At 40.5% G+C, this 16,793-nt stretch overlaps 1 protein-coding gene across 4 annotated transcripts in view; it reads right to left on the bottom strand.

Moving 5' to 3' along the window:
* The window catches only part of lrp8 (low density lipoprotein receptor-related protein 8, apolipoprotein e receptor), a 180,504-nt gene that overhangs the window by 27,316 nt on the left and 136,395 nt on the right, over positions 1-16,793 (bottom strand). For 3 of the 4 annotated variants that reach the window (XM_080888022.1, XM_080888021.1, XM_080888023.1), the window contains exons 8-12: positions 15,219-15,338; positions 12,931-13,056; positions 5,287-5,458; positions 1,809-2,033; positions 112-230 (exon numbers count right to left, since the gene is read on the bottom strand). In XM_080888022.1, coding sequence (XP_080744148.1) covers positions 112-230; positions 1,809-2,033; positions 5,287-5,458; positions 12,931-13,056; positions 15,219-15,338 — 762 coding nt within the window. The remainder of the gene's footprint in view (positions 1-111; positions 231-1,808; positions 2,034-5,286; positions 5,459-12,930; positions 13,057-15,218; positions 15,339-16,793) is intronic. The other variant, XM_080888024.1, reaches the window with a different exon arrangement.

The following is a 16,793-nucleotide window of genomic DNA, read 5'->3' as shown; positions in this document are numbered from 1 at the left end:
CAAAACTGCTGTCAGAACTGATTGATTTTTTCTATCTGGGCATCATCTTCTAGCTTTTCATCCTTCTTCCGTGGGCTTTGAATGTTCAAAGCTACATGTTTTTTTCCTTACCTAGAGTTATTCCATTGGGCCATTCAATGTGTTCAGACACCAAAATTTGTCTATCCACTCCATTCATCCCAGCCTTCTCAATTTTGGCCTGACCTCCCCAGTCTGACCAGTACATAAACCTGCGGGAAGATACACAAGTTAGATTAAATTGAAGCAGCAACCTCGGAGGCTGAGAAATCAAGCCAACGTGACCTGCCTGCATTCTCTCTGAGGGCCACCAGATGGTGATAGCTGTGGTTGTAAAAGAGACCTGAAGTCTTACAGAAGGCTACGAGAAATGGCTTTCTGATTTTACTCATTTGTTTTGGGTCATACTGAATAAAATATCAACTGAAATATTTTGTAACCATGTTACAAAATGATATAAAAACCGCACACTTGATGGCTAATAGCTGTCCATCAGAAGTCATTAGCCAATGATTGTGCGGTTTCACACTTGACTTCTTGTCAACTCGGGTTTTTTGCCAACCAAGCTGGTGATGGCAAAAGCTTCAATACAATATGGCACTTCAGAAACCAATGTGTGGCTATCTGTGGCTGAGTTCCTAGCTTTAGAGCAGGGGTGAAAAAAGTTTCTAGCTTGGTATAAAAAGTAATTTTCCACCTTTGTGACATCTTTACATTTCATCCCTTTATAGGGGCTTAAAGTATTAATACTTAAAGTTGTGAATTATTAGTGCTGTGGAGCGTGACGCTTGAATGCAGGGGGTTGTAGCACCAACTCGCGGCAAGGCTTCAACTTCCGCTACTTCAAGTCATTGAACTGGACCTTTTTGTTTCTGCGTTTGTGACCTTTTGAACTTTTAATACAATCATCTAACAAATAATATGGCTTCCTGTGTGCTCTACTTTTGGTGAGTGAAAGCTAGTATTTTATTTGTCTGTTACTTAATAACTAGCAGCTTATCTGTGTGTCTAGCTAGCATTAGCTGATAACTTAACATACAGCTTATCACCCAAATACAGTCCAAAACCAGTGAGAGATGCCATTGTTCATCTTTATATACATGTTGTATCATTAAGGCACGGCCAGTTCAGTGTCAGAAATGAAAGGAGTAACTTTGCTAGGACCAGTGAAGAGAGGTTAATATGCAATGTCAATTGTTCTGAAAAACTCTTAACTGACAAAATCAACTGTACTCCGTCACACGATGTTCCACAGACATCTTCTCTCATTTTCTTTGCAAAATGACTGTATTATTAGTAAGACAGGCATTGAAAACATAAAAGGGAAAGCACTGTGCAAAACAGCAGGTACTGGAAACTTGGACCTTATCTGAATATGTGTGTCCATGATAAAACTGAAATCGTGGCTTCATTTGCATGTATTTCATGCTAGTCTATCTTTGTAGAGCTGTGAAAAGACGTCTTTGGGGAGCTCAAGGCACCCGAGACAAATGGAAAGAGTTAGAAAGGGAAGACAAAGTGTTACATCCCATCTCAAGAAAACTGTTAAAGTGCTTAATCTAACAGATGGGCTCAGTGCTACAAATAGCCTTTACTGACTTTAGGCCAACTTCTACACCCAATCTCTTTCTACTATAACAACACTGGCTTTTACAGACACACACACAATGACAGTAGGACCTCTTACTCGCCCTCCCTCCTTCCTGCCTTTTTGCTCAACTCCTTTGCAATCTTTTGCTCCTTTGTGCATCTTTTCAAAATCCCTTTACCCTAAAACTAACCCAACTCACCCTTGGTGCGGATCCACAGCGATGGCTCGTGGCTCGTTCAGCTCGGTGGTTATGAGCATTTTCCTTTTCCTGCCATCTCCCGTAGCGACAGATATGCTCTTATTGCCTGAGTCCGTCCAGTAGATGTTCTTGTGGACCCAGTCGACAGCAAGGCCCTCCGGGGAGTGGAGCGAATCGATGAGCGTCACCTGCTGTGATGAGTCACTGGCCTTGTTGATGTAAGCGCTGGTGGGCGGATGGAAAGGAAATGTATCAGTAAGTAATCTGGAAATTATAAAAGCCTAATCCATCACAGAGGTGCTGGCACGATGGATTTACTACCGTCTGGCTTCCTTTCCTTGGGAGGAATGACTTGATTGTGAGTGGCTTAGATATCTTGTTGGGAACATAGATTCTTCACTCTATTCAGGTGTGAGGGGCACCCAATCCTGACACCTTTATAACAACTTCAGCCTTCACACCAAACACAGCCTCCCAGGGAGAATGAGTCTGTCTTTTTCTATCAGCACCACATGCCTATATCTCCCCTTTAACCGAGTGTCCCTTTCTTGTCTTCAGTTTCTTTGATTTTCCTCCTCCGTCCACTTACTCTGTCAACTCTTCTATCCCCATTCCCCACTGACATTTCCTTTACTGGTGAAAAATGTTAAAACTTAATAGATTACTGCCTCGACAATATATGAATGCAAGAGCAAGATGGAAGAAAAAATGCTTGATAAAAGGTTGGGACAAGCAATGTCCCAAGTTGCACAGTGCCTTCACATTTTAGCAACGCCTACAGGAGTAAGAGGAGACGGGAGGTGCATCTTAACTAAAGAAGAAGGTTGACTGGTAGTCAGAGCTTGGAGATGCTCACTGTTACATTTTGCCAACCCAAATGTCTTCATCTTTACAGTCAGGTGAGTGTGGGATGTTATTGTGTGTGTGATAGATAATCTATGGGTTCTCAAGAGTGCCTCAGGGTTTGCAACATGGATCCAACGCCACACTGTTTCACCCTCGAGGGTAAAACGGCTCAAGCATTGTGGACATGAAGGAAACCCATCGTGTTATTGATGCAGCATGCAGCTACTGAACTCTACTGAAAACGCCAGAACAAAAATTACATTTGACACAAATTCAATTTGAAACAATTTTCTTTTGCATTACATTCTGTTCTTTGATACTGAGTAATCGCGAGTTCCACTAAAACATGTTTTCTGTTTAATCTCTTGTTCAATTTCTCCAATATTTAATTTTTTACGAACACAGCAGATATAAAAATTCAACACGTCAGGTTTTCATGATGTATAAAAATGAAGAAAATGAGATCAAGGTAAACGATTTAAGAAAATCATTTCCACCTTTAAAGTTTAACCTGCACAATTCACAGTCACTCTTCAATTCTATTTGGGTGGGGGACAATCACTGAAAAACTTACTATTACCTGGCTGCACAAATGTGCGCAGCCTTAGACTAAAATACTGTTAAATACCTCTTTTGATTTTACTACACCGTTCAGTCTTTTTGGCTAGGAGTTTGCCACAGCACTGAGTCTCTTGATTTGGCAATACTTAACAGTCTTCTTTGCAAAAGTACCACAAATCATCGTCAGGTCACCCCACAGGTTTTGATTTGGATTCAGGTCTAAGTCTTTCCAAAACTTTAATCATCAGGTGAAGACATTCTTTTGTAGAATTGGATGATTTGGGTCATTGTTGTGCTAAAGGGTGAAATTCCTCATCATTTTCATCTAGCAGCTGCTTTAAGTTTTTGTGCCAAATTGGTATCAGTATTGGAACTGCTCATATTTCCGTCCATTTTGAGTAAAACACAATGTATTTTATGGTATATTTTACAGCTTGGACATTCTTGTGTACCCTTCTCCTGACTGATACCTTTAAATCATGAGATCTCGTTAACGCTTTATAAGCTTTTTCTGGACCATGGCTTTTAATTTATGCATGTCACATTAAAAATGGACAAAGTTCTGAAGTCATTTTTCTTGGGGTCATATTTTCTCAACATCACAAATCCAGATATTTTGACAGTGCTATGAAGATGTTTTATATCCACTTTATATTCTTTTACTCACTCTAATTTCACTATGTCCTTAATTTGAGTTAGAAAATCTTCACATAGACTTAGGTTGAACAGGTTGGTGGGCTGAACAGAGGCTTCGGGCACAGTGAAGAATAAGACAGAGACAGATGAGTCCAAGTCCACTGAGCAGATTGCATGTTTAATTGGTTGAACCATTGTTTGCAACAGACATCTCCATCATTGGGAGAAGGTAACAAGTCATCGACCCGTGGCATGCTAATCACTATGAATTAGTCTGGAAAACCACATTATCACATTGAGGGTGAATGAGTAGTGCAGACTTTAATAAGCCTAACTATTTCGTATATCACCTTATCAGGGAACAAAACAAAATAAATAAAAAAAACCCCACAATTTACTGATAGTAGTCCAACCTAATAAGCTCCGATTTCTAATTTCATCTCTACCTGGGGTTAAGATCTGTCACCAAGGCAACTTGGACAATTTGCTTACATATATTCTACTGTGGCGTTACAGGAGAAAAGAAAACATATGGTAATGTCAAAAAGAGCAGATATTCTAAACAGCAGGAAAACTTGATTCTGATGCTATGCACTTGGGTGCAAGTGCAGAAGATTTTGCTTTGAAAGATTAGAGAAAAGAAAACACCATCAAGGACAACGCCAAGTAGATTAAGCTGTATAACTTCCCTTGCTGTTTGCTACTTAAAGCAACTTTTGATATGTGAGTTTATTTACGGCATCGAAAAATAGGCTTCGCTGTGAAAAATGAGTTCATTTGTCCGTTCCCTGTCACAAGCCCTTGACTGTGTTACCAAGTTTGTGTGGGAGAATGTCTGCGTGTGAATGTGTGTGTATGGAGATGAATAATGGCAGCGATTATTGAGGCAGTGAAATTAGTGAGAGCATATGGCTCAGCTGAGATGATAGAAAGCCCCTCCCACAACCTGTCAGCCATCAGGGTGACACAAACACACACACAAATGTATGTGCAAAGCTATGATATGTGCACACACACAGACTCACACAGTGTGTGTGAAGGACAAACAGGTGCGGCTGACTCACTACCAGAAGGTGTGACAGGTTGAAGCACACAAGATGGATGGATAGAGGAGAAAGATAATGAACATGTTGGCTGAAGAATGACAAAAGTGAGTTATCTAACTTTAAGGTCCTGCGTCTATACAGTGGCTTTCATCGTTTTATATGGGCTTCCTCTGCCTTTATAGACAGAATATATACACATCATTAACAGCATTTCAATAATTACACTGAAATATACAATTATAGATCATTTTTCTGTCGATTAAACAGAATGATCCAGCAAAATCTAGTGCGTTTTCAGTTCTGTGTAGCAGTACCTGATAGGGTTAAATAAATAATTTAAAAAATAAATATAACTTGTCATTGTGTGTGCGTGCTGTATGTGTGTGTACCTGTATATTTTCTGATGATACAGATCACACCAGAACATCTTGTTGGTGGACACGTCCACATCCAGGGCCACGGCATTCTTCAGTGTAGGGACCACTTGTGTGTACTCACTCTTCAGCAGGTGAATACGACGGATTTCATGACGGTTAGTGAACAGCAGGTATGGACTCTTTCCTGTTGGAAAAGGAAAGATGTTTATGTTACCATCAATGAAACCACTGGACAGAGAAGTTATACAGAACAGCTCATCTGCCCTGTAACCCACTGCTGTGACTCTAAATTAGGAACCTACCAAATATGGGCCGTTTGTACTGCTTTTGCTCTTGGTATGTCACAGGGAAATATTTGTTACCCTTGCAAAATACCTGTACGTGAAAGCTGAACTTGTGAATCTGTACTGTTATAGGCATTTGCAGCTAGACTGCTGACTAGAACCGAAAGTATGAGCACATCACTCCAGTCCTGGCCTCTCTGCATTGGCATCGTGCCTCATTTTAGAATTCAGTTTATGATTGTTTGATCAAGGCTCTTAATGGGCGGCCCCTAGCTTGTATTACCAGTCTTATTCATTTATATTCACCAATATTTCCCAGTCTCACAGACCCACTGGTGAAGGCCTCTTACTGTACATGTCTCAAGGTCATGCCTCAAGCAAAGAGGTGACAGAGCCTTTGCAGTCGTTGCTCCACAGTTTTCAAATCTACACAATCACACGAAAGCCGAAGTTCTGATAGGACTCTATGCAGTCCTCTGAGAAACTAAGTACTCTTCATGATTCAGTAGCTTGTAGAATCACCTTCGCAATAACTTGAAGCTACTGAAGAACTTTGGTTGACTGTTCACAACGTTGGTTGAGTTTTGGCAGGATGATGCATAACTCGGGTGTAGGTCTGGATGACCTTAATTGGACCTTTGCAACACCTTCATTCTTTTCTTTTTCATTCTGTTATAGATTTGCTGCTGTGTTTGACATCATTGTCTTGTAGCATGACTGAATTTGGGTAAAGCTTTAGCTGTCAGTCAGATGGCCTCATATTTGATTCTAAAATACTTTGGTATACAGCATCGTGCTTGACAGTTGGTATGAAGTGTTTGTGTTGATTATGTCGTGTTTGGGTTTTGCCAAACGTGGGGCTGTGCATTATGGCCAAACATTTCCACTTTGTTCTCATCTGTCCACAGGACATGGTTCCAGAAGTCTTGTGGTTTCCTCAGATGAACTCTGTAAAGCTAAGGTGTGTTTGCCGCTGTCTTTCTTAAGAGAAGAGGCTATCGCCACACTTGTTCAATCTTTTTGTGGCATCATGAACTGTCATGAACTTTGACATTTAACACCCTAATAGGGTTTTTTAAAGTCTGAGATGTAGCTCTTGGGGTTTTAAGCAATTTCTCTGGGCATTGCATGGCCTGACCTTAAGAGGAATTTATTGGGACGCCCATTCCTGGGAACATTGTGACATTTTGTTAACACACATACATACAAAATAGGCTGTTCTAGTGTTTCCCTTTGCTATTCTTCACCAGTCTAATAACCTACATACTGTTGTGTACAAAGATACCGTGGGTAGTGCTGAGTGTTTAGCCTTATTCCCAAAAGGGAACATAATGTAAGCCAACTGTACTCTTGTTTTGCATTTGTACTATTTAGGTCTTTAAAGCATGTATTTTTGATGATGTGAACATAAATTATGTATCCAAACAACCCCTTTAAAATAATAATGTTTCCCATCTACACACAGATTTTAGAACAACATCATATTATTGAGTGAGTTTTTCACACAATTATGCACAACAGGGAAAATGATGTATGTGGTATGATTCAGTCCACATGGAAAACACACACCCCTTTTTAAAGACTATTGTTTTGGAATAAACATGCAAGTGTGGTGTCCTACTGTTGGAAAAAGTTACATTACTCTTGTTAGTGAAGTGACCCAACAAGAGCCATGCCACAGTCTATTTTAAGTACAACAGTGCATTGCTGGGTTTTTTTTCAGGGGCATTCAGGATGTGGCGTTCGCTGGCACATTAGTTACCTGGTAGCGGACACACTTCAGCTGACTGAAGGTGAGGATGGCTCAAGCATTTGAATAATTCTAGGTAGGTGACAAGGTCAACTCTAGCACACAGAGATACCTTAGTTTGTGAGCATGGGAGTTGCTGTGACATCTATATTTTTGTCATCAAGCACTTTCAACCTAAAATACAAGAAATGTAGTCCTGGACTCTCACTACAGTGCAGCTAATAAGACATCAATGTTTCTTTTAATTTAGCAGCACTGATGTGTCCTGGATTGCCACTCCCATTACATTTTCCAGCACGTTTTTTCACGTTTGTTCTCTGTCCTAGCTGTCACGTCATCTTTATTCTCCACTGTCCACAAAAATCAAAACAGCATTCAAACAAGACAAAGCCGGCCGGAAGCAACGTTCGAGCGTGCACAGACAGCACAAACTCCTACTTTCACACAGACTCAACCGTGCTTTGACAGGTTTCCTCAGCCCTGGTTTATTACAGGCCACTGCACAAGGAGAAAATATTACAGTTCTACTACTGCTAGGATCCAATCATTTTTCTCTTACTGCTGGTTTGTAATCATCAATTTCCCCTGCTGAGAGGGCGAGTGAGCGAGAAAGCGAGAGAGAGACAAAGGAACAGGCAAGCGCAAGTAAATCTGACAAATGCAGGTAAAGTCAGGGAGAAAAGATCATTAAGAGGATGTAATTAAGGAAGGACGAAGGAAAAAGCCATCAACAAAACAAGTGAAAACATGGGAAAGTGGGAAAAAGAGAGAGAAAAGTAAGAACATTTTGAAGCCTGTATAATGAGGACATGGATAACTCCGACATGTCTTTCATCAATCCCCACAGACTCACTTTTTCACGACAATATCTCTTATCCCTCATCGGTGTTGTCACAGCAATATGTCCTTCTGAAGTTTATTTTTTTTAAAAAGAAAAAAAGAAGCTGAGTCACTGTTTTCCAAAAGGCCCCAGCACTACAGATGTCATCAAAAAGTGCAAGATTATCTCTTCTACAAGATACTGCAAAGCTACAGTCAGCTATCTGAACAGCAACATGGTTCCGTAAATATATTTTAATCTGCAGTGCTCGTTCAGGGCTGCTCTGCCCCATCAGCCAATTAAGATAAAGCTGCAAAAGGATAAGTGCAGCCTGGGAAACACTGTTAGATGCTGCAGGAGCACTGATTTCCAGGTGTTTATGTTGTGAGCTTCACAAAGTAAGAGGTAAATAAAAAAAGAAATCCCCCCCAAAAAAAGACAGACAGAAAGGTCAGAAATAATGGTGAGAAATTCTGCAGGCTGACAACGATGTTTAGCTGCAGCTTTTGTGAACTGGCCAGCACTAGAGGAGGTAAATAGGATGATGGTATGTCTGGAAAAATGCACGCACGTCAAGGTCAGAAGTGCTTGTTAAGACTTGTTGTTAAGACTTACAAACCGTGCTACATAATGACGAACAGATGCGACAGCGGAGAACAGAAATGAACTTCCCATCGACAGCTGTGTCAAAAGTCATTCAACTTTCCTGTCATTCGTTAACACAAAGCCGCTTACATAACACTTTGTTATTCTTGTGGTTAAAGGCCACATGTGCTTATATTTTATATTTTATTTATATTTTATATATAAAAAATTGTCGGTGCCTGGACTTTCATGATGAGAACACTGATGTGCTTAATAGATCAGTTAAAGTAGGAGAATAAAGATGTGTAAATTTGAACCTTAATTCTGGTTTAATTTGACCAGTTTTCTTCCAGACAAACAGAATTAAATGCTAAATAACATCATAATTGAAGACAAGACACAACTTTTGATGAGTTTTGACATTATTCAGCAACATTTTTGGTCCTGTGGCAAAATCTTCTGACAATGGGGGGAAAAAGAATTTGTCCAGTCCTTTAAAACCTTTCTGAGAAGTGTGTAATCAAACTGTCAAGAAAGGTACAAATTGTTCTCAGCTCTGAGGTGAAGCCTGCAGTACACTACAGATGAGAGAGATGACGAGACACAAGTGAACGAAACAAGAGAACAGAAAAATAACACAACACTTTGGACCAAAGGCAGTTTGTAACTTTCCTCTGCATCACTGCCGCAGCCTGTCGTGCATTTATCGAGTGTACCTGTTATGTAGTCCCACAGCTGTTACACCCTTCGCCATTGTATTCATTTATATTTCTTTTAATTTCACAGACTTTAATTGAAGTATTTTAAATAGGGTTTTTTTTAATACAGCCAATAAGCCTGTGTTAATTAGTACGAAGTTAATTTTATTGTTACAACTTAGATTTGCTAATTGTAGTGAACAAGTGACAAACTCCGGAGGATAAAATATCAAATTCAATTCAGTTTTATTTATAGCTCCGGCAGAACCAGGGAGGGACAGCCGTCTGCCATGACTGGCCTAATTTGCAAGTATGCACGCATGTATGGTTCACCCCGTCAGTGTGTACATCCTGCTTTGCTGCCATTAGCTAAAAACGTGACTATCTGGTCAATTTCCTGGATTCTGCCATATAATGCTCACACACACAGAGCTGAGAAAAGAAGTCACATCATGACTCCAGCCTGAGATGTTACTTTGAATTAGCACTGCTGGTGTAACACTTGTGTATTACTCTGAAATGAATCTGCAGAGACAGAAAGCGCATTCTAGGATTATAAATGAAACGCAGTTACTGTACACCAAACACATCGTAGCGTTTTCACAATTACCTACACAGACTCAACTCACAGCAACAGCATATCTAAAAATGGACTTATATGCAACTTTAATAACCTTCAGATGATATGAGTATGACAGCTTCTGAACTTCAATATGTGCATATGATATTGGCACCGGGTTCGTTTCCTATCTTATCGCAGAACGTGACATTCCTCCTAACCAGTCAGTCGCAGGGGAATTGCATTTGTGTAGAAATCATGACGTGACTCCTCAAAATAACTACTTATGCGCTGTGTACATGTACGGTGATTTCTGTTGCTGCGCACGTGCGAGTCTAGAAATGAGTTCATAAGCAAAATGAAGCTTCATTAAATCCAAATTACCTCAGCTTCACAAAACAGGCATCCCTGTACTTATGGTCCCAACCCGATTTGTTCCTCTGAATAAACAATCCTCAACTTAAACAGGAATCCATCCAGTCACATTTCAGACTTCTTTTTTTGTCTCCTTTGGCTATGCTATGTAATGATGAACAGTATGTATACACGAGCAGAGAAATAAGTCATATACCGCGTAAGTATCTATCTCATTTCTCTTCTGCTTCTCCATGCTGCCATCTTATAAATGGCCTGGCCTCCAATAAGGATGTTTGGTCTACCTAACAGTAATAAAGATTCCCACACAGAGACACAAAGCAATCAATGCTGTTTTTTATGCCACTTAGGTTAGAAGTGAAGGTCTGTTTTCTGCTTTAAGCACTCATTATCAGACCAGTTTACCCTGTAATGACTTAACCTCAGACCGTAATTACTAATAACACTCCTTTCTCTCTCGCCGAAAAGTAATTTGCTGTGTAAGTCAATCAGTTAAAAGTTCCATTCTCAATGTATGTAAATAGAGAGTAGAAAGGAATTAACATCACCAGAACATGAGGTAATTTCTAGCCTAGAAATATAATGTATACATATTTTAAATCGTTAGCACATGTAGCAAGATAGCAGGTACCTATCCGTAAAAGTTAAAATTGAAAACTAAAATTGCATATTTAGAAGTTTGTTTGTTTTTTTGTAAAGGCAATCCCTTAATGTCTTCATATGGCTCAGATGTACGGTGGCCCTGAGAGGCAAAACAGACTGCAACTTAAGAAAACACCAGCAATAAGAAAAACGCTGCAAAGGCACACAAAACACAACAGAAATAGGAAACATGAAAACAGAAATAGGAAAAAGCTGATTTCCAAACGCACAAGAGAAGTGTTTCTGTGATCTTGCCTCCAGTATTGGGAAGTGTTTCTGGGGAGACAATACCCCGACGGACCAGTTGCAGGAACCCAAAACATGGTAGGCGTGTTTTATCATGATTCATATAATACTGATGACGGATTATTAGGCTAATAGTTAGACTAACACACTTACCTCTCATCTTTTCTTTCCTCACAAAACCAATAGATCCTCCACTTCTGTCTCCCAGCGCAGTTCTTAGCATATTTTGGTTCCTGCAACTGGTCCGTCGGGTTATTGTCTCCCCAGAAACACTTCCCTTGTGTTTTTTCCTATTTCCGTTGTGTTTTGTGTGCTTTTGCAACGTTTTTCTTACTGCTGGTGTTTTCTTAAGTTGTAGTCCGTTTGACTCTCAGGGCCACCGTACAGATGCAACTTTGCATGTTCACTTCTTTGAATATTCATGCATATATAAGAGATGCATACTAGCCACCCACGTCTGCTTCTGTGTCTCTACTCTAAATAAGTTGCAATATTGGACTAATTCGGCCATGCCTCAGCCATCCGTGTTTGAGCTGTTAACTGATTTTGGAAAATAGGAAGAAGAAGAAAAGTGAACTTTACAGTGGCAACATAGGCAACATGTTGTTCTGGTTTGTTCAGTCAGGCTAGTCACCTACTGTGTTGCCTGCTTATTTCACCGATATGTCTTCGAACACAGAAACAACACATCGTAGGGACATGCTAATAAGGTTAAAAACTTGAAAGCATGCACTGTTAACACATTCTAGACCAGGGGTCGGCAACTCCAGGCCTTGAGTAACGGTGTCCTGCAGGACTAGATGTGTCCTTAGTCAATTACAGCTGATTCAAATTGCTAAATGACCTCCTCAACATGTCTTGAAGTTCTCCAGAGGCCTGGTTATGAACTAACCATTTAATTCAGGTGTGCTGACCCAGGGTGATATCTAAAGTGCAGGACAACAGCACTTGAGGCCTGGAGTTGCCTACCCCTGTTCTAGACCGTCTGTTTCCTGTACTTCTTAAAGTAAAATATATAGAAACATTATCTGCAGGTACTTAAAGGCTTGGTAACCACAGGATTGTTATCTTTAAGGTCAGCTCTAACAGACTGAAAACTGTGCGAACTGATTAGAAGAACCCAAATTGTGCTTTCAAACAAGTCTCATGTATACCTAATGGGCTCATGTACAGTTGTGTTTTGAATAGCATTAAGGAAGACTTCTTTTCAGTTGCAAACTTGCCAAGTGCAGCTTAGAGGACAAGATTTTATTTTCATTCAAACTGCTGTTCAGTGTATTTGCTGTAGCCAACAATGGGTAGAGACCCTGCCTGTGTCCTGCATTGAGTGGGCAGACCTTTTCCCCAAATAACACCCTTCCCTTAACACTCTGGGGAGAGCAAAAGCAGCTGGCTGCAAACTTTCATTAGTGAGAGCTGCAGAAAAAAGATGGCAAATATTTATCTTTGCACAGATTGCTGTGCAAGAACTGCACACAAAGCAATACTCTCCTTTCACGGAGTGCCACTGTGTGAGAACTGCGTAGGATGTGACTGGGTAGTCGGCGCTAGAGTCGGAGCGCCGTTGCTGAATATGTGAGAGTTGGTTTCTATGTGTGATTCCTCATATGTATGTGCGACTGTATTTTGGTGGGAGCTTCCATCAATGACAGTGTGTGTATTCACTTCCAAAAATGTGTGTGTGATAAATGCCCTACCTACGGCTTTGCAGGTCTTAGAGGCAGGGTCCATCTCATAACCTTCATAGCACTCACACTTGTAATCCCCTTTGTAGTTGATGCAGATCTGACTGCAGGCATCTGGGTTCTCACATTCGTCTATGTCTGCAGAGAGAAACATGGCACAAAGACATAAAGATCAAGACACACACAGTCCTATTTGTCTGGAGACTGAGACATAAAAGAGCTAATATTTTCTGTTTCTAGCATGTTAACAACCTTTCTCAGCAGGATCCTCACTTCAAAAAAAAAGAGAGATCTTTTGTTGAGAAATTTGAATGTTGTAACACTAATATTTTTGAGAAACAGACTAACACTGTTTTAACTGGATAATAGAAATGATGTTAAACACGTTTGTATATGGAAACAGCTTAAACCAAATAAATTAGGAAAAATGGAAAATCTGACATTTCTGAACGCATTCAGGGTCATATTTAAAGCTACAGGTCAAGGTCCTCCAAGGTCAGCGTAACCAGAATCTGGGGACAAAGGGGATGAACCTCCCAATACTGGAGGCAAGATCACTGAAGTAGTTAAACAACTCCACGGTGGAAGGTCCCCAGGGTGGATGAGACTGGACTCGAGTTTGTAAGCCTCTGGATGTTCTGAACTGTTTCAACTGACATACCTCTGCAAAATTGGATAGAACTTGGGGAGAGTGCCTCTAGACTGCCCTCTAGGATGGTGGTTCCCCTCTTCAAGAAAGGGCACCAGAGGGTATGTTACAACTTCAGGGGGATCCGATTTTCTCAGCCTACCTAGGATGGTCTGTGCTGGGATACTGGAGAGGAGAGTCCATCCAGTAGTCGGCCCCTAACTTAAGGAGAAACAATGCAGCTTTTGTCCTGGTTGTGGAACACGGGACAAGCTCTGCATCCCATTAAGCATATTTAAGGGGACGTGGGATTTTGCTCAACTATTGTCTTATTAACTTAGAGAGGGCATTCAATGGCATTGCTTGCTGTGTCCGCAGGGGCTGCTTCTGGAGTATGTGGTATTAGCCCCTTTGTTAAGGGCTATCTGGTCCCTGTACAACTGTAATGAGAGCTTGAGTCACATAGCTAGCAGTAAGTTGAACTGATTCTCGGTTTCTAGAGCTGAACTTTGTTTCCGCATCATTTCACAAGCCATTTACAAGCAAAATAATCAGAAACCAAATGCTAACAATTCCAAAACTCCCATTTTCAGCGATCCCGGACAAGCCCCCTCTTGGTCCCCTAAAAAGGTCCAGTGGTTGAGGGAAAGTAACAAAGGTGTCCGGGTTGAAAAAAGGAGGCAGAGAGGCAAAATGATTACATTAACAGATTTTATTAATGTTTCTATTAATAACTAAACTAAAAGAGACAGACCAGCCACTATTACCTTTTGAAGAAAGAAAACAACAAAACTCAGGTGATCATCACTAAACTAAAAATAAGTCAAAGGGGGTTAGTACCAAAACACACTCCTCTCCACAGAGTAGGAGCAATAGACCACCATACTCACAGCTCACCAGCAACAACCCAACAAAGCTCTCTCTGGCCCTAGAGCTCAATTTTCTCTGGATTTAAGCATTCTTAATTGCTGATGGGAGTCAGCCGTACAAAAACGGTGGCACCAAAGGCAGGAGATATGGCAGGACACATCCAAACAAGAACGATTTCAGGAGGAGGTCCTGCTAGGGCTGTAACAATGGGTGGGCGGACCCATTAGGTAATCAGTGAAAATGTAATTAGTACTGAATAGGGAGTAGCAGTTTTTGTGAACTGATGTTTTGTTGTTTTGTTCTTCTGTACATCATTTATCTGTTTTTTATGGTGGAACACTTTCTGATCATCAGCATCCCAACATTTTACAAATGCCTCATCTTACATTCTGGACCTGGCAACCTCGCTAAGGAGACTGGTTGTTAAAATAACTTATTCATGCTCCCAAATCCAGAATGTCTGCATGCAATTAATAACTTGCAACATGCATAAAAGACAAGCTTTAGATGAGGCAGTTTACTCCAGAGTGCTAACCCCATTTTTTGCATTTAAGTTAGTTATCATACTAGATTTTTGTCTCAACCGGGTAAAGCAAATGCAACTAATCTTAAACAGCAGTGTTTAATGAATCATGTTAATGTTTTCCTTGGACCTGAAAATGGCCATAGTTAAAAGTACCCTCGAACAAAACAACCACAGAATAGCACAGATAAAGTTCAGCTGATTAATGTCACTGCCCTTTGGTCGTGCTTCTCTGGACCAAGGTATGAGGAGCTCTGCTGCACTTTTTTTTCTCTTTACCTCCACACGTCTTTTTATCCAGGAGTTTGTAGCCAGAGGGGCAGTCACACTCATAACCAATTCTCTGGTCCTTGCAGATGTGGGAGCAGCCACCGTTGTTGTCTGCACACTCATTCAGGCCTGCAGAGACAGAGTGGCAGCAGAGGAAAGGGCAGGGATGGCAGAGAGGAAACAGTGAAAAATAAAACAAAGAGTTGAGTATTGTTCCAATAAATTCCAGCAGGTTTTTAGACAGAATAACTTTGGCAACACAAGAACAAGATGGACAGGAAGACAATCCCACGGGTTGGTCTGTATGGACAGTTTAAATCATCCTGCCAGTAAAGATATTTTTGTCCTGTCTGTATACATCAACAATTCAAGTTTGTGTGTGATTCTTGTGTGCTCTACTACCGGTAGTCTTAGCTAGTAGTTCCTGGAACGGATCCATTTTCCAACAGGAACCTTTGCTTATCCCAGGTGCTACTGCACTATATTGCCTATTGTAACACAAGCACGTGCTCTCCTTCATCCTCTAATCCAATTCTCTCCATTTCCTCTGTTTTTTTTTTCCTTTTAACAGAACATATTGGACTGAGTCATCCTTCCTTTCCCTTTTGTATCAGTTTCTGTGCCTCCATTTATCCCTTTTTTTCTTTCAACTACCCTCCAGGGAGTGAAGAGGGATCTCTGCAGAAAGCTAAAGCTGGTACTTCATTACCGGTTTACATTAAAGATTTAAGCTTCAAGGCTACAGGTACTGCTGTGAGACTAAGACACTACTAGAGATAGAAAAAGAGAGGCAGCAAGACATTAAGGGAGACTCACAGGAAGAGGAAAAGAGTAGTATGGACTTTCACAGATTTGCATTTAATCAAAATTAGACTGGTAATTTATAGTAGAACGGAACAGCAACTGAGTATCAGCCTTATTTTAAACTAAAATAAGGCAAAAACATGAAAACCTGCTTAAAGCAGTTTAAGCAGGTTGTAGCAGAAGCACTAGAAAACAAAAAACAAAGTATGTGGACACTCATATCCATATTTCTATTCTCTTGTAATGTTGTATAGTTTGTACTGAGGTTTAGTTAAAATCTTTGAAAATCACATAAACTATAATGACTATAGCATGGGTAAAACATGCAGGTGGCTGGCAGGAGGTTCTTTTCAGATACCAATAAACTCTTTCTAACATCTTAATTCTAGCGCCAGACAGACACTGAACTGTATGAGATGATGTCTGCAGCAATGTTGGAGTAAAATTCTTATATTTCTGTGTCTATACACATCGATTTATGGATCAATTTGTGGATCGATGTACATAGACACACATATACACAGAATGAGTGAGTAAGATTCAGAGTTTTACTAAATACCAAAAATAATCCGGCAATGTCATTCACAAATAAGATAAAGCTATATTACTGCTAATAAGTGATATTACTGTGTAGGCTCGGCTTAACTCAGCGCCATCTTCTTGGCTGTGATGTGTGCTAACTTCCAGTTCACAGATCATCATATTTAATTCTTATCATGGGAATCATGGCAGATTCTTCTCTCACCCCAACCGGTCGCGGCAGATGGCCGCCCCTCCCTG

This window comes from Rhamphochromis sp. 'chilingali' (genome assembly GCF_963969265.1).
Source record: "Rhamphochromis sp. 'chilingali' genome assembly, chromosome: 7".
Classification (NCBI taxonomy): domain Eukaryota; kingdom Metazoa; phylum Chordata; class Actinopteri; order Cichliformes; family Cichlidae; genus Rhamphochromis; species Rhamphochromis sp. 'chilingali'.
This window is presented reverse-complemented; position numbering and strand designations above follow the sequence as displayed.